The following is a 15,467-nucleotide window of genomic DNA, read 5'->3' as shown; positions in this document are numbered from 1 at the left end:
TAGTTTTCAAACTATTTAAATTTTAGGTCATTTTTTAATGCTACAAGAAAGGAAGTAATCGGACCTAACTGCTTTTATTCAGAGGTTTTGTCCTTAAAAAATAAACATAAGGAGAGGTTACAAGGTGATTAAGTGGAATTGGATAGCAACAGATTTGTACATAAACACACAGAAATATCTGAAAAGTGGACTTCAGAGAATAAAAACTGAAATGGCATAAAAATATGGGATGTGGGTTTCTGAAGAATGAGTATGGGAAAATATTGTACTATAATGAAAATATTTAGGTGTTTTTAAAGAAGACGCTGACACGGCATTTGCATAATCCAATCTCTTTCATGATTAAACTCACTGATGAATCACTCAAACAATTTGGTGGTCATTGATCTACCCATCTTCCAGCCTACACTGGTGGGGGATAAATAAGAAAAGTAAACCACAAGAGGCATTACACAAAAAGGGAAACAACCTTGACAAATTACCATACCATCCCACCATAACAAATATTAATGTAAAAACCTCTAAAACTTAAAAATCAAGAGAGAGTAATCTCTCTCTCCTTTTATGAGCACACACACACATACAACTTAATATTTGTGGTAAATATTGCCACAATATTTTTTTCTAAAAATGTTTTTGTACCAAGAATACTAGCTGTTTTTTTCTTGCTCTAGATTTTAAGGCTGAATGTAGTGTTCCACAGGACTAGACTCCACAGGACAGTTTAGCTGTTGAGATCTGTATTAACTACAGTTCACCAGCATTTTACGCTATATTCCTCCACTTAAAACTTGCTAAGACAATGTTTTTATAATGTAGGATATACAGGCTATTAGCTCTTTACGGGCTGACTGAATGAATAAATAACCCTACAGGTAACTTTTTTTCATGAAATTCTAATTTAGAAGTTGCGTATTTGGTGTTGTGGTGGAATTTAAAAGCAGTTATTTATTTATATCTTCTTTTTTTGTGTATATTTAATTTACAAGCCCCCCCCCACCTCCTTGGGAAGAGTGGTAGAAACTCATCAATTTCAAGTGATTAGAAGAGATTGCAATTAAAGGAGATTGTGGATTGCCCTTAGTTTTGTTTTGGCAGTTACATGTGATTTAATCTAAAATCTGAATCTGGCTGCAGGCAAGGAGCAGATGTGTAAGTGGAGACAGGCAGTAAAGGTGTATTTACCCTAAGCCACTTTTAAGGCATTAGGTTATATTATATTAGGTAAAATTATATTAACGTGACGAACAGAGATGAATGTATAGGGTGTTAGTTAATGACTGAAAGGTGACTATAAGATAAAGGTTTTTTACTGAAATGTTCTTAAATATATATATGGAAAAAACAGAGAAGTCCCTAAATATTCTCTTAAGAATGTCTTAATATATTTTAAAAGACTTCTTTAAGACATGTATGGCTTTTGTAAACCATGTAATAGCAAAGTCATTAATTTGTGCATTTTCACAGCATATCATTAACTATGAAAAGTATTTTTCACATCTTAATTAGGTGTATATACTCACTTATCAAAAACCTACAGAAATTCCTCACTAGACAGATTTAAATATACACTATTTGCAGACACTAGCAGTATTTCCAAGAACCTCCATTTTAACCTTGCTACACAAGCATTCATTTTAGTAATTCTGCTCTTCAAGCAGACCCTCTGAGCTCCCAACCGTCAACATTTTGAGAAATGCTCAGAACTCTTGTGAGCGGTTAAGGAGAACAGAGACTTGACACTGAGTGTTACCGAGTGTTTCACAAAAAAAAGGAACCGTGTTGTAGGAACGCCTTGTGTTTGGTTTGACATTTGTGATATCCTAAACTTTCCCTGACCATAATGGTCCACCAAACCTTTGGGCCTGTAGGTCTGGGCCCGGACCCAGGTGAATTTGCTGGGCTGAATGGCGCTGTGGGCGAATGGCGCGGCTACACAGCTGCAGCTCTGAGTCACTGGTCACGAGGGAAAAGGCGTGGTTACTTCAGTCCAACTCTCACTGTACTCTTACCACCTGAGCTCTGTTTCTGTTAAGAACAACGAGGGAACAGCAAGTGATTATACATTAAAACTAACTCTGACAGGTCTACTACAGCTCCGTGTGGCCGGTGGTGTTAACTCATGGCTCGTACAGACTCTGTGTTCAGTTTGCTGAGAGTTGTGAGGGGTCAGTAATGCTTCCTCTTTCTCTCTCAGAATTGATGTTTCTCTGGAACCAGGGAAGGATTTCAGCGACCTGTTCTCTGCTCTTTCACTCTGATCCATGGAGGATGGAGAGCTCGACAGCCAAAAACATGGTGAACGCGGTCCAAGTCTGAGGAGAACAGCCGAGTTCACAGCTTACAGAAGAAGATGGTTCATCCTCGGTGTGCTCTGTCTTCTGAACTGCTCGAATTCGGTGGTAGGTTCCTCAGAGTTGTCTGGTATTTACTGGGTCGAGTTCTGTCTCAAAATCCTCTTACTCTTTTCATTTTTGGCGGTTATGTTTTAATCCATGATGTAATTTTGGAAACAATGTGCTTCATAGCACACATACACACAATTTATTGAAATCAAATTAATGATTTTGTGCTTTCTACAAGTCTGCAAACTTTTAGAGGCACTGCAGTGACACTGACGAGGTGGTGGTTTGCTAATTTGTGTTGTTCAGACACAGCAGTGCTGCTGGAATTATTAATCCCTTCTAATGGCATTGCTGAATGGAGAATCCACCAATCAAGTATATCCAGCCAACAGACTTGAGAACCACCAACACAAATTGTGTGAGCTACTGTCTCTGACTTTGCATCGACAAGGTGGACCAACAAAGTAGGTATGTCTAACAGAGAAGCCAGTGACTGGGCACAGTGTTTAAAATCTCCAGCAGCAACACTGTGTCTGATCTAATGTACCAGCACAATACATTCATTCATTGAATGAAATCGCTTATCCAATTCAGGGTGGCGCTGGGGCCGGAGCCTACCCGGAATCACTGGGCGCAAGGTGGGAACAAACCCTGGAGGACAAACCTGCCAGTACTTCACAGGGCAACACACACTCACACATTCACTCACACACACACACACACCTACAGACACTTTTGAGTCGTCAGTCCACCTGCCAACATGTGTTGGCGGAAACAGGAGCACTCGGAGGAAACCCACACGAACACAGGGAAAATACACCTCCTCACAGTCAGTCACCCGGAGTGGGACTCAAACCCACAACCTGCTGTCCCACCGTGCCGCCCCAGCACAACACATACTAATACCAATTATTACAGTAATGCCTGATTTATGGTGGTGGTTCAGTGGTGCTTCTGACCATTGAAGGAGCACAGGCCAAAATGGTCTAAAAATAATAAGGTCATTGTAAATTAATGGGTGATTTGAGCATGTGTGTGTGTGTGTGTGGGGGGGGGGGGGGGTAGTGAGTGTGACTGTGTAATAAAATATATACTCTAATTAAATAATGCTAAGTTGGGATAAAAAAAAAACAACCTAATTTTAAGGTTTATAACCTACAAATGCCAGTTTACCAGAGGTGTCCAAAGCATTTGAATGTACATACCCCATAGTGTCCCATATGATACGTTACTTTTGACACTTGCCTAATGAATTAGATGTTCATATTAGAAATATACACAGCTCTTTGTTCATTACATAGTGCATTAAGAACAAAATAAAATAAAAATGATCAATGTAAATCAAATGGGGGGCACGATGGCGCAGCAGGCAGTGTCGCAGTCACACAGCTCCAGGGACCTGGAGGTTGTGAGTTCGATTCCCGCTCCGGGTGACTGTCTGTGAGGAGTTGGTGTGTTCTCCCTGTGTCCGCGTGGGTTTCCTCCGGGTGCTCCGGTTTCCTCCCACAGTCCAAAAACACACATTGGTAGGTGAATTGGCGACTCAAATGTGTCCGTAGGTGTGAGTGAATGTGTGTGTGGTGCCCTGTGAAAGACTGGCACACCCTCCAGGGTGTATTCCCGCCTTGCGCCCAATGATTCCAGGTAGGCTCTGGACCCACCGTGACCCTGAATTGGAAAAAGCGGTTACAGATAATGAATGAATGAATGAATGTAGATCAAAATGATCCCATGGATGTCTGGATTTGGAACTATATTCAAGATAAGTGGAAAATGAAATTACAGGCTGATCTATCCTCAAGACAAGTTAAAATGAGACCCAGTAGTGTGTGTGGCCTCCACATGCCGTATGACCTCCCTATGAGGTCAGCATGCTCCTGATGAGGTGTTGGATCTCCTCCCAGACCTGGATTAAAGCATCAGTCAACTCCTGGACAGTCTGTGGTGCAACGTGGTGTTGGTGGATGGAGCGAGACATGATGTCCCAGATGTGCTCGACTGGATGCAGGTCTGGGGAAGGGGCAGGTCAGTCCATAGCATCAATGCCTTTATCATGCAGGAACTGCTGACACACACTTCAGCCACATGAGGCTTAGCATTGTCATGCATCAGAAGGAACCCAGGGCCCACTGCACCAGCATATGGTCTCACAATTGGTCTGAGGATCTCATCCCGGTACCTAATGGCAGTCAGGGTACCTCTGACTAGCACATGGAGGGCTGTGCAACCATCCAAAGAAATGCCTCCCCAAAACATTACTGACCCACTACCAAACCGGTCATGTTGGAAGATATTGCAGACAGCAGAACGTTCTCCACAGCGTCTCCAGACTCTTTCACGTCTGTTACATGTGCTCAGTGTGAACCTGCTCTCAGCCGTCAAGAGCACAGGGTGCCAGTGGGAAATCTGCCAGTCTTGGTGTTCTCTGGCAAATGCTGATTTCCCTGCACTGTGTTTTGCTGTAAGAACAAGCCCCACTTGTGGATGTTGGACCCTCATACCCCACTCATGGAGTTTGTTTCTGACAGTTTTGCAGTAACATGGATATTAGTGGCCTGCTGGAGGTCATTTTGCAGGGCTCTGGCACTGCTCCACCTGTTCCTTCTTGCACAAAGGAGGAGGTAGCAGTCCCGCTGCTGAATTGTTGCCCTCCTACAGCCCCCTCCACGTCTCTTGGTATACTGCCCTGTCTCCTGGTATCTCCTCCATGCTCTAGACACTGTGCTGACAGACACAGCAAAACCTTCTTGCCACAGCTGATATTGATGTGCCATCCTGCATGAGCTGCACTACCTGAGCGACTTCTGTGGTTTGTAGACACCACATCATGCTTCCTCTAGAAATGATAGCACAGACAATATGCGAAAGTTACCAAAACATCAGCCAGAAAGAATGAGAACAGAGAAATGGTCTGTGGTCACCACCTGCAGAACCACTCCTTCATAGGGGTTGTCTTGCTAATTGCCTCTCATGTCTAACTGTTGTCAGTTCCATTTGCACAACAGCAGGTGAAAGTGATGAACAATCAGTGTTGCTTCCGAACTGGACAGGTTGATTTCACAGAGGTGTGATTGACTTGGAGTTATATTGCGTTGTTTAAGTGTTCGCTTTTTAATTTTTTGCGCAGTGTGTATGTATATATCTGACAGGATAGAAGGACACTATCCACTTTCTATAGTAAAACATGAAGTTGACCAAGTACCGAAAAAAAAGCTTTTTGTGATGTAATCTTTTCAAAGTAACAATAAAATATTGTTATAGTTTTCTGTCCAGTTCTGATGGCCATTTTGAGCTGTAATTCACCTTTAGGACGAAGTACCAGTGCCCCTTTTATCACATTAAAAAAAGGACCACAAGGAGTGAAACTAAAATTGACTTAAAATGACCTGAGTTTTGAAGGAAGAGTTCTAGCTCCTGCTGGTTTAGTGTCTCACAGAGTGTCCAGAGGTCATTATTATTCCAAATGATAGAGAGCCTCAGCAAAACACTGATTATCAGCACTTTTCATTCCTGGTTTTGAATTACGTGACCTCTGTGTCTATGTACAGGAGAATTAATATGCCGCTGATTGTTATGACTTTGCACATAATGAGTTTAATCACTTGAAAACAGTAGCCTGGATAAAGGACACAATGCTGTTCAGCCAGATGCCCATACTCAAGTGCTGTGGGCCAGTAGCACTGCTGACTCAAATTTTGAAACAAACCCAAAGCATTTCATGGGTGAGATCAGACTAAATACGCGACCCTGCTGTGCTGTGGCCCTCCGCAACCTCAGGTTAAAACCACTGGATTTAACACATAGCTTTTCTCTGTTTTACTAATTGCTGTTTTGTAATGTCTTCACCAGGACCCTGTACCAAGCCTTGAAATATAATCAATATATATTGATTACTTACACTCTCTTACCAAACAATGATGATTGCTGTATGTCAGTAATATAGAAGGCAATTTGCTGAACAGATACATGAGTAAAATGATTCTACGTTGGAGTCCTTTCTCTCTTTTTACATTTAATGGGAAATTATATAAATGGCAGGTGGTCTCTGATAACTGCAGCATACACTGTGATGTATATGGGTATGTGATGCCTTGTCTCTGACTGCACTTTAAAGTGAGCGTTTGACAGGAGCACATATAGGTACAAGATATCTCAGATGATGCCCAGATCACCCACAGAAGCTAATGACTCCATAGCTTACAAATTGCATGCTATTAACTGAGTAGTTAACACACAAATTAAATAACAATTACTGATAATAGTGAAAAATAAGTGAAATGTTTAAGGGATTAAAAGTTAATTACATATCTATCATTAATTGGTTGAAAGAGGTGCACAGTAGTCCAAAGGTCACCAATAAACACAAATGTACATTTGAATGTACATTGTAAATTCTGGATTTAGGAATGTTTACAAAAATATTGTATAAAATCGCTTGCTGCATTGCAGCTGAATATTTCATCATTCATGTTTCTGTTCTAAAAAAAACCCTCGCTCATGTGAGTGTGACATGGGTAATTCTAGTTTCACATCATGTGGTAGGGAACTTCTTTTATCTTAACTCATGTCAAACTTTTCCAGGCCACTATATATATATATATATATATATATATATATATATATATATAGTGGCCATATATATGTCTGTTCTGGAATATTAAACTTATTAAATATTTACACCGGAAAGAGGCCTTGAAATTAGTTTGTACATTGTTTTGTTTAATTGTGTGATGAATTATCTTTATTTGATGTCCTGTCTGATGCCGGATTACTGGCTGCTGTGTTGTGTGCTTTTTGTTTTGTAGTTATGGTTGACTTTTGCCCCAGTGGCGGATCAGACTGCAGAGGATCTTCATGTGTCTCTCGACCAGGTCAACTGGCTCTCTCTGGTCTACATGGTGGTGGCCATTCCTCTCAGCTTCATCACCACATGGATGCTGGATGCACTGGGCCTGCGGCTGACTGTAAGCAGAATAACACACACTGGCAAAGTGCATTTTCTTTTTAAACAACTTAAGAGCAGAAGTGACAATGTACAGAGCACATATTCTGCACAATGTAATCCAGAATTAATGTTTACTTTGAGTTGAACACAGAAAGAAAAAAAAATAAAACATAGAATGTGACCTGTGCTGAATTATAGATTTTTCCCTGTATGTTAAATAAAACAATAAATATAAATTGAAATTCTATGCTAAAATTAGCAAATTAATATAATATTTAAGCTTGTTCCCTGCAGAGTATATGTCAAAGACTTTCAACTGATGAATTCTTAGTGAAGCCAGGTCTTATCTGGTCCCTTGAGTGTATCTGCTCTGCTTTCCTCAGCTGATTCTCGGCTCCTGGCTCAACATGGCTGGCAGTGTACTGCGGGTGGTAGGAGTGCTCAGCTTTGTCCCAGAGTGGGATAGGTTCCCTGTGGTAATGGCAGGGCAGTCTCTTGGTGCTCTGGCCCAGCCACTGGTCGTCTTCTCTCCCACCAAACTGGCAGCACTCTGGTTCCCTGAGCACCAGCGAGCAACAGCTAACATGATAGCCTCTATGTGTGAGTCTCCCTTTAGCAGCTCTCTTACTTTTCTGTAAAAGTAAAGAATAAAGTAGAACATCAAAATTAATATTACTATTTTTTTTCCAGCAAATCCCCTTGGCTTGCTGTTTGCTAATGTCTTCTCTCCCTTGATCATCAGTAAATTCAACAATCTTCGTACACTGGTAAGATAGCAATGAACCTTAATTAAAGTCAGAGTCAGAGCTTGGATGACTTTACGTTCCTTATACTGACACCCTCTGTTACTGTTGCAGCTTTTTATATACGCTATACCTGCCACTGTGGCCTGTTTCCTAGCAACATTGGGGATCAGGGAGAGTGTTCCCCCAACGCCCCCCTCTGCCAGTGCAGAGACCTCCAGTTCAGAACCTTTCCTACAGGGCATTAAACTGGTACTGCACACACATATGTTCAAACTATTAGTTATAGCCCAGTATTTTGCAAAAAAAAAACTAGGAAAAATTTGCATTTTTCCTCTAAATACAAATGCAAGGTTTGGGGGGTAATTTTGCATGAGCTTAAAAATGTACAGAATCAAGCACACTGCATGTATGACGTGTTATGTATCCAAAAGTGTGCAGATACCCCATATAATTATTGAATACATTGAATACATTTTTTAATTACATGTATTACTTAGCACATTAGTTTAGGTATCTGAAGTTCCTGCTCAAACTGTTGCTGATGCACTGGGTTCTTGTTCTTCAGCTGATGCGAAATAAAGCCTATCTAATCCTGCTGGTGTGTTTTGGATCAGGCATTGCTATCTTCACCTGTTTCTCCACACTGCTGGAGCAGATTCTCTGTGTCAAAGGATATTCAAATGTAAGTGAATGGCATCACTCCAAATGGCTTTTTAGGACATTTACATCAAAATATACACAACGGTGTAGTTTTGAGCTATGCCTTTATTGATTGAGCTTTTAACAAAATATTAAGCTTTTCTTATTTATTTTCATATCATAATGATATTACACCATGGTCTAAAAACCACAGCCTGTGCATTGTTACACTCACTCCTACTGTATTCCATTCCATATGTCCAAATGTTAGCCTTGAAATCCAGCCTATTTGTCCAAATTTGCTGCAGTAGCAATTTTTCATCTTCTGGGAAGACTTTATACAAAACAATTTCTATGAAGACACAAGAACATTGGTGATGTCAGATATTGATGTTTGATCTTTCAAATACCCATTCAATGTTTCCTCCAGCTCATTTTAAATATGTTATATTAAGAGCCATTCACTCCAGAGGGCGTAGTCTCACGGCCCAAGTGTTTTTTTTTAATGAACTCAAATTAAATGTTTCTCATATTTTGTGTTCCTAAATTTGACAATACATCTTAGACAGTCTAGGCTTGCTGTAAAGTCAATAGAAGATCTTAAACTGTATTGACCCAAGCTGGGCACAGAGAGCTAAGCCACTTTGTCTAGATTTATTCCACATTAGAGCTATGTGTTCGGAGAAGTGCTTTACATATCCTGGGTACTCTGCCAGCTTCTATGATAATCAGCCTGTTTATCAACTAAATAAATGTTTTGATAGAAAACTATTAGATGCCAAAGCAAACATAGAAACCTGGGCTGCAATCCCCTTAAACCAACTCTATCTCGAGAAGGCATGCATTCCACTTACAGAATTTTATTTGTGCCTATGTGTCAATAAGTTAAATGTTATACAATATATCAGTTCTGTCCTGTGTGTGACTGTGAATTGTTGTTAAAAAATTGTTGTTTGATTGCCTTTTTTTTTTTTTTTTTTTTTTTTGTATGTGGCAGGATTTTGCTGGGCTGTGTGGCGCTCTCTTCATTGTGTTTGGAGTGATTGGTGCTGGCCTTCTTGGCCTTTTTGTGGACAAGACTAAGAAATTCACAGAGGTTACCAAAATAAACATGTGCCTTACATCTTTGGCCTGCACTGCATTTGCAGTGGTGAGTAGAATAACCAAATGCTTGATGCTTGTAGGACAAGGGTGTACAATCATTTAATCATGGTTGGAAAATTTGCATGAAACTGTCTACACGATTTGATCAAATACAGGTTCTTGCTTCTCAGCTCAGTTATAGATGCTGCATTCTTAAACTTAAATAACTATGTGCTCTGTCTTCTACCAGGTTTCTCAAATAAGGGAGCAAAGAGCTGTAGTCAGTGCAGTTTGTGCACTTTTCGGTATGTTTGGATTCGCCATCTACCCGGTTGCCATGGAATTGTCTGTAGAATGCTCCTATCCTGTTGGAGAGGCAACTTCAGCTGGTTTAATTTTTATTTCAGGGTATGTGGTATCAAGGGTAAATGATAAAACATTGCATCATTACCCTTTCAGAAATAAATTAGGTATCATCATATATTGTGTTTGCAATATAGCAATATTCACAAAAACTAGAGGTGGGACTTTAACGCATTAATTTCGATGAATTAAATATGGGGAAAATAACGAAACAAAAAATGTAACGCATTTTAATCACACTTCGCCCCATGGAAATTTCCAGGCATACAAATTATAACGATGCACAATGTGATGAACATGATGGAGATGACAGAAGAGACTACGCTGGTGGATGGGAAATTTAATTACAAGAAACTATCAGATGGAAGTAGAAACAAAAATGTTGTTATTTGCACTTTATGCCAAAAGGAGTTTGCTTATCACAGGAGCACTTCCACCGTTCGTTACCACCTCAACGCAAAACATACAGGGGCTAGCGCGCAGGTCAGTAATGTTAACAGTAACGCAAACAGTGTCGCCAGTCAACACTCGACCACATGTCGGGGTTCACATTCAGAAACAAAATGTCAAAGTCCACGTCAGACAAACTGACCAATTCACTGGTGGTAGACTGGTGGGAAAATAAACAAGATTATGAATTTAAGCATATGTTCGTTGATTCATTCATCAACCAAACTTAAATCAATATTTCTCATGCTAAATTTTGAAATGTGATTAAAATGTGATTAATTTCGATTAATTAATTACAAAGCTTCTAAATAATTCAATTAATGTTTTTAATCAAGTCCCACCCCTAGAAAAAACATATTGTGTTGTAATGTGAGGTGCTTGTGCATTTCCCTTTTTTTTCATTAAATATTTGAATGCAACATCTGCCCATTATATTGCATGAAACCTCCACGATGAATTGGGCCACTATAATTGCTTCAAATGTTTTAATTGGACGTGCATGAAAAGATAAAACATTGTGGCCTTTAGTAAATGTACCACGCAGAAATGCATGGTGTTCTTAGATGAGTATAATATACATTCTGCAATATGTTGTTGGTGTAAAAAGAAAAGTTTTGATATCTGAAATTCTATGTGATTTTGGAATGTTTTGGTCCATTCAAAATGAAATACAGTATTGTGCAAATATTTTGTACCTCAGAAAATGGGGTTTAAAAGGTTTATCTGAGCAGTAAGAGTTTGTTTGCTTAAAAAAGAGAATATACATTCATAAAAATAAGTAATATTATTATTATGATATTACCATAATAGTGGTTGCTCTTGGATGTCTAGTGTATAAAATCATACAAAATATATTTTTGGGATCACTTTTTCTGTATTTCTTTAGGCAGATCCAGTCCATTGTCTACATTGTGCTCTTGCAAGCTTTGACCAAAAAGCTGGCAGACTCCCCGATCTCTGTGTGTGTTGCTGGTGGAGATGCCAACTTAAGCTGGAAGCGTGAGTGCACAGTACACTCCTCATATAACATTTCTGAATGTATGTGTAAGGTATCGAAAGTACAGCACCACATTTAAATAAAAAGACTATGACAAAATTCTCAATGCAAGGACACCCTACAGTAATTCAGTATGAATAACATTTGACTTACTGAACTGTACAAAGAACACTCTGCCTAGTGTAAGTCTTCAAAGCAATTATCAGAATGTCACGTTTAGTACAGCTTCATCAAACCAATGAGTAAAATTCACAGCTCAGAGTCTTAGATCACTTGAAGGCAGTTACCATGAACCACAACAGGGCCAGTGTTAAATTCAGTGTGTCTCAGAATAATAGTCCCAGTGCAGACTCTGAGCCCCACCAACACCTCATTTGTATGTGCCCCCATTAGCATGTGAATGGTAAAAGGGAACACGCCTCAGCCACTCATTGTGAAGGCAAGTTACATTCCAGCCCAGTTGTGTATTAACACAGAATTCCTCTTTAAACATTATGTCAAGTCGAGACATATTACTAACCTGATACTAATGTAGATTATGAATTATAGATGCTCATACCTCACCAGATAGCAATATACATTAGATATTACACAGAGATATACACAGAGAATACAATAACTGCATTCACAAATCCTCACACCAATCCTTCACACCACATTACAATTGTTAATCATCCCAAACTTGCTTATGTGGTTTCATATACTCGCTCAGATACTGGTGAGATTTTTTTTTTTTTTTTTTGGGATAGTAAACATTCAAGCTTCAACATTAATATAAAATTAGTGTTCCAAGTAATTTCAGATCTTTTTTATTTTCTTTCCTCAGTAAATACATTTTTACCCAATGGTCTTTAAAATGCGTAAAAATTAATTTACTAATAACAGAAAGAATGAAAATGATCTGAAATGACTTAACACTATAAGGTTTGACTTGGACCATATAAGGTTCTCTGTGAGTGGAGCAGTAGTGAAGAGGGAACAGGCCTAGACAGAGACTTCCGCTGTGTAGTAGTTGGCTGGACGTATCTTGATAATAATGGTGTTGGGCAGAGTTCCAGTCATTGATTTGTCTCATCATGCTCTCTTTTCACTCCCTCACAGAGGCGGTGCTCGTGATGGCAGGCCTGTGTTGTGTGGGTTCCTGCTGCTTTGTGATCTTCTTCCATACAGAGTACAGGCGATTACGCGCTGAGGCAGGAGCAACTCCAAACGACTCAGGACAGACCGATTCAGACAACCCTGGAGACGACTCAAGACAGGCACACGGCAATATAGACACATAGAGACACCTCAGACAACATAGACACCATCACAACACCACAGAAGACTCAGCACAGACACCGTTTCAAAATGCAGATATCTCAGCATGGAGACAACACTGCAGATAGGCATGCAATATTGCAGAGGCGTAGAGAGACAGCCAGCATAACTTAGCACTGACACAGACAGAGAACTGCAGATGCATGGAGAAATAATGCAGGAAACTTAGCACAGACAGGTCTGCAGATGGCTCAGAACAGACACTGTCAGACAATGCTGCAGATGCTCAGTTCAAAACCAGAGAGGACTGCTAATATAGACACAAAACTGACAGGCAGCACTGCACAGACACAGACTACACTGCACAAGCACAGAGATACAAAAAGACTACAGACCTCTGGAGATACACATAGAGACAGAAAACACAGCAGATGCTTAAACTCTCTGAAAATGTATTGCACAAGTAGTGTTAAGTCAACACTGATATGAAATTAACAGAGTGTTAAAGAGTGTTAAGTATTAACACATTTTTAATTTAACAACAGTGATGTTGATTTCACATTGGCAATTTGCTGTGTGTATAGTATTCAACAAGATACAGACAATGCAAACACATCTAACAATGGTCAAGTTTTAAAACATAAAGAATGTATGGGTGTAGCATAAATCAACTTAGAGCTGCTTTAAAATATGTTCAAATTTAGAAGTTTTGTTCAATAGCTAATGGTACTCAAGGTGTGCCTTCGGTACAGTGGCATTTTTACCTGTTTTTTTGTAACGAGTGGTCTGACCTCCAGCCCAGAGACAGCACGTAAAGACCTGTGTACTCTAATAGTGTCTTTAATGTAACTTCTTGGCATTTAAAGCATGTACTAATATCATGTTTACAGGATTTTCAGGGTTTTTTTTTCTTTTTATTTAAAGGGTCAAAGTCATGAAAAACATAATGCTGAATAAAAAAGTTGAAGGAAGTATTAAGGTCAGCAGTTAAAAAATGTGTGGAAGCAGGATACAATGATGGATACTTTAATTTAGGTTTTTGGGGTGCTACTTATTTAGTCAAAAGTCTAATCATTCCAATAAATATTTTAATGTGCTATGAATCTGAAATTTGTACTTTTGAAATGTTCACTTCTTAATGCAAGGTACTTTATAAGCCACGATAAATAATATCTAATTTTATTAACAAACTAATTTATTTATATTGAACTGCATACTAACAATTTTGTAGGGTGATGTACATATTAACAGTTTTCCATGTTGCCACAACCTTCAGTCTTATCACAGGCATTACTTTCCATAATTAACTTTTTCCTATTATATTTACCAAATATAGGTCAAAAACAAACGTATCGGCTACATCTCCAAGGTTTATGTTGGAGGAATGATTGTATGGGATGCTCTGAACAATGTAAATAAAAGAGTATGCAATGATTTTCCTGTCATTTGTCATTTAAACTGATGAAAATATTGCAAAGACAATATTTCAAATGTTAAAACATTTTTTGGGAAAATATATGCCTATTTTGTATTTGATGCAAGCATCACAACAGGGCAGCACGGTGGTGCAGCAGGTAGTGTTGCAGCCACACAGCTGGAGGTTGTGGGTTCGATTCCCGCTCCGGGGATCAAGTTGGTGTGTTCTTCCTGTGTCTGCGTGGGTTTCCTCCGGGTGCTCCGGTTTCCTCCCACAGTCCAAAAACACACGTTGGTAGGTGGATTGGCAACTCAAAAGTGTCCGTAGGGTCGCAGTGGGTCCAGAGCCTTCCTGGAATCATTGTGTGCAAAGCGGGAATACGCCCTGGAGGGGGCGCCAGTCCTTCACAGGACAATACACACATTCACATGGACAGTTTTGAGTCGCCAATCCACCTACCAATGTGTGTTTTTGGACTGTGGGAGGAAACCCACACGGGGAGAACACACCAAACTCCTCACAGACAGTCACCCGGAGCGGGAATCGAACCCACAACCTCCAGGTCCCTGGAGCTGAGTGACTGCGACACTACCTGCTGCACCACCGTGCCGCCCAGCCCTGAACATATTTTTCCAAAATATGAACATGAAAATAACATTTAATGTGATCAGGTTTTTTTTAAGGAAACGTCAGTAAGGTTTTCAGCGGTGCTATAATGTTAAGTGTTGTGGTTACGTTTGCACCAAACAACATCAGAGATTGCACAAACACTGTCATTACCTGTGTGATGCTGCGGATCAGGGACAAGTGTGTAGCAGCGGCTTGGCCTGGCGCTCAGCACTCCATAAGTCCTAAAAGGTAGAAGGAGGAGGGAGGGAGTTGTGTGTGATGTGGATCAGATTGGGACAGAATTCTCACAAGAACTCAAATAAATGCCCATCAGATATGAAAACACTTGTTGGCAACTGATGACAGAAAGGGTCATTTTTATTTTTAAAAGAAACGAACGAAAGAAAAAATTGAGCTCTTGCAGAAAGGCATTTCTCACCCAGGGCAAAAGGGCAGGTGACTGAGCACCAGTATAAGTCTATCTGTGCATGTGCCTGTGTTATGGTTTATGGTTTCAAATGCAAAGTGGAAACTATATAAACAGGATACAGAAATGCCCCACCTTCTCTTAGCTTGCGCTCAGTTAGATGGATTGATGCAAAGTGGAAAAGTG

The 15,467-nt window shown here is 39.8% G+C and overlaps 1 protein-coding gene across 2 annotated transcripts; it reads left to right on the top strand.

The window, feature by feature from the left end:
* Positions 1-1,938: 1,938 nt before the first annotated feature.
* On the top strand, positions 1,939-14,220 carry slc49a3 (solute carrier family 49 member 3). Of its 2 annotated transcripts, XM_066667313.1 has the most exons (11): positions 1,939-2,055; positions 2,198-2,402; positions 7,151-7,309; positions 7,674-7,890; positions 7,981-8,057; positions 8,148-8,285; positions 8,602-8,718; positions 9,673-9,825; positions 10,009-10,166; positions 11,458-11,570; positions 12,670-14,220. In XM_066667313.1, the coding sequence occupies exons 2-11, from the start codon at positions 2,265-2,267 to the stop codon at positions 12,849-12,851; spliced, it is 1,452 nt and encodes a 483-aa protein (XP_066523410.1). In that variant the 5' UTR covers positions 1,939-2,055; positions 2,198-2,264; the 3' UTR covers positions 12,852-14,220. The 2 variants fall into 2 exon arrangements, with proteins under 2 accessions (XP_066523410.1, XP_066523409.1); XM_066667312.1 differs by having other exon boundaries at positions 2,002-2,402.
* The last annotated feature ends 1,247 nt before the right edge of the window (positions 14,221-15,467 follow it).

The sequence above is a fragment of the Hoplias malabaricus genome, chromosome 4 (assembly GCF_029633855.1).
Source record: "Hoplias malabaricus isolate fHopMal1 chromosome 4, fHopMal1.hap1, whole genome shotgun sequence".
NCBI classification, from domain to species: Eukaryota; Metazoa; Chordata; class Actinopteri; order Characiformes; family Erythrinidae; genus Hoplias; species Hoplias malabaricus.
Note: the sequence above shows the minus strand (reverse complement) of the source record. Positions and strands in the feature narration are given on the sequence as shown.

Coding starts and splice junctions, on each gene's coding strand:
- slc49a3 (XM_066667313.1), top strand. CDS start 2,265: ATGGAGGATGGAGAGCTCGACAGCCAAAAACATGGTGAACGCGGTCCA. Junction 10,167..11,457: donor GGTTTAATTTTTATTTCAGG/GTATGTGGTATC, acceptor GTATTTCTTTAG/GCAGATCCAGTCCATTGTCT. Junction 11,571..12,669: donor TGCCAACTTAAGCTGGAAGC/GTGAGTGCACAG, acceptor ACTCCCTCACAG/AGGCGGTGCTCGTGATGGCA.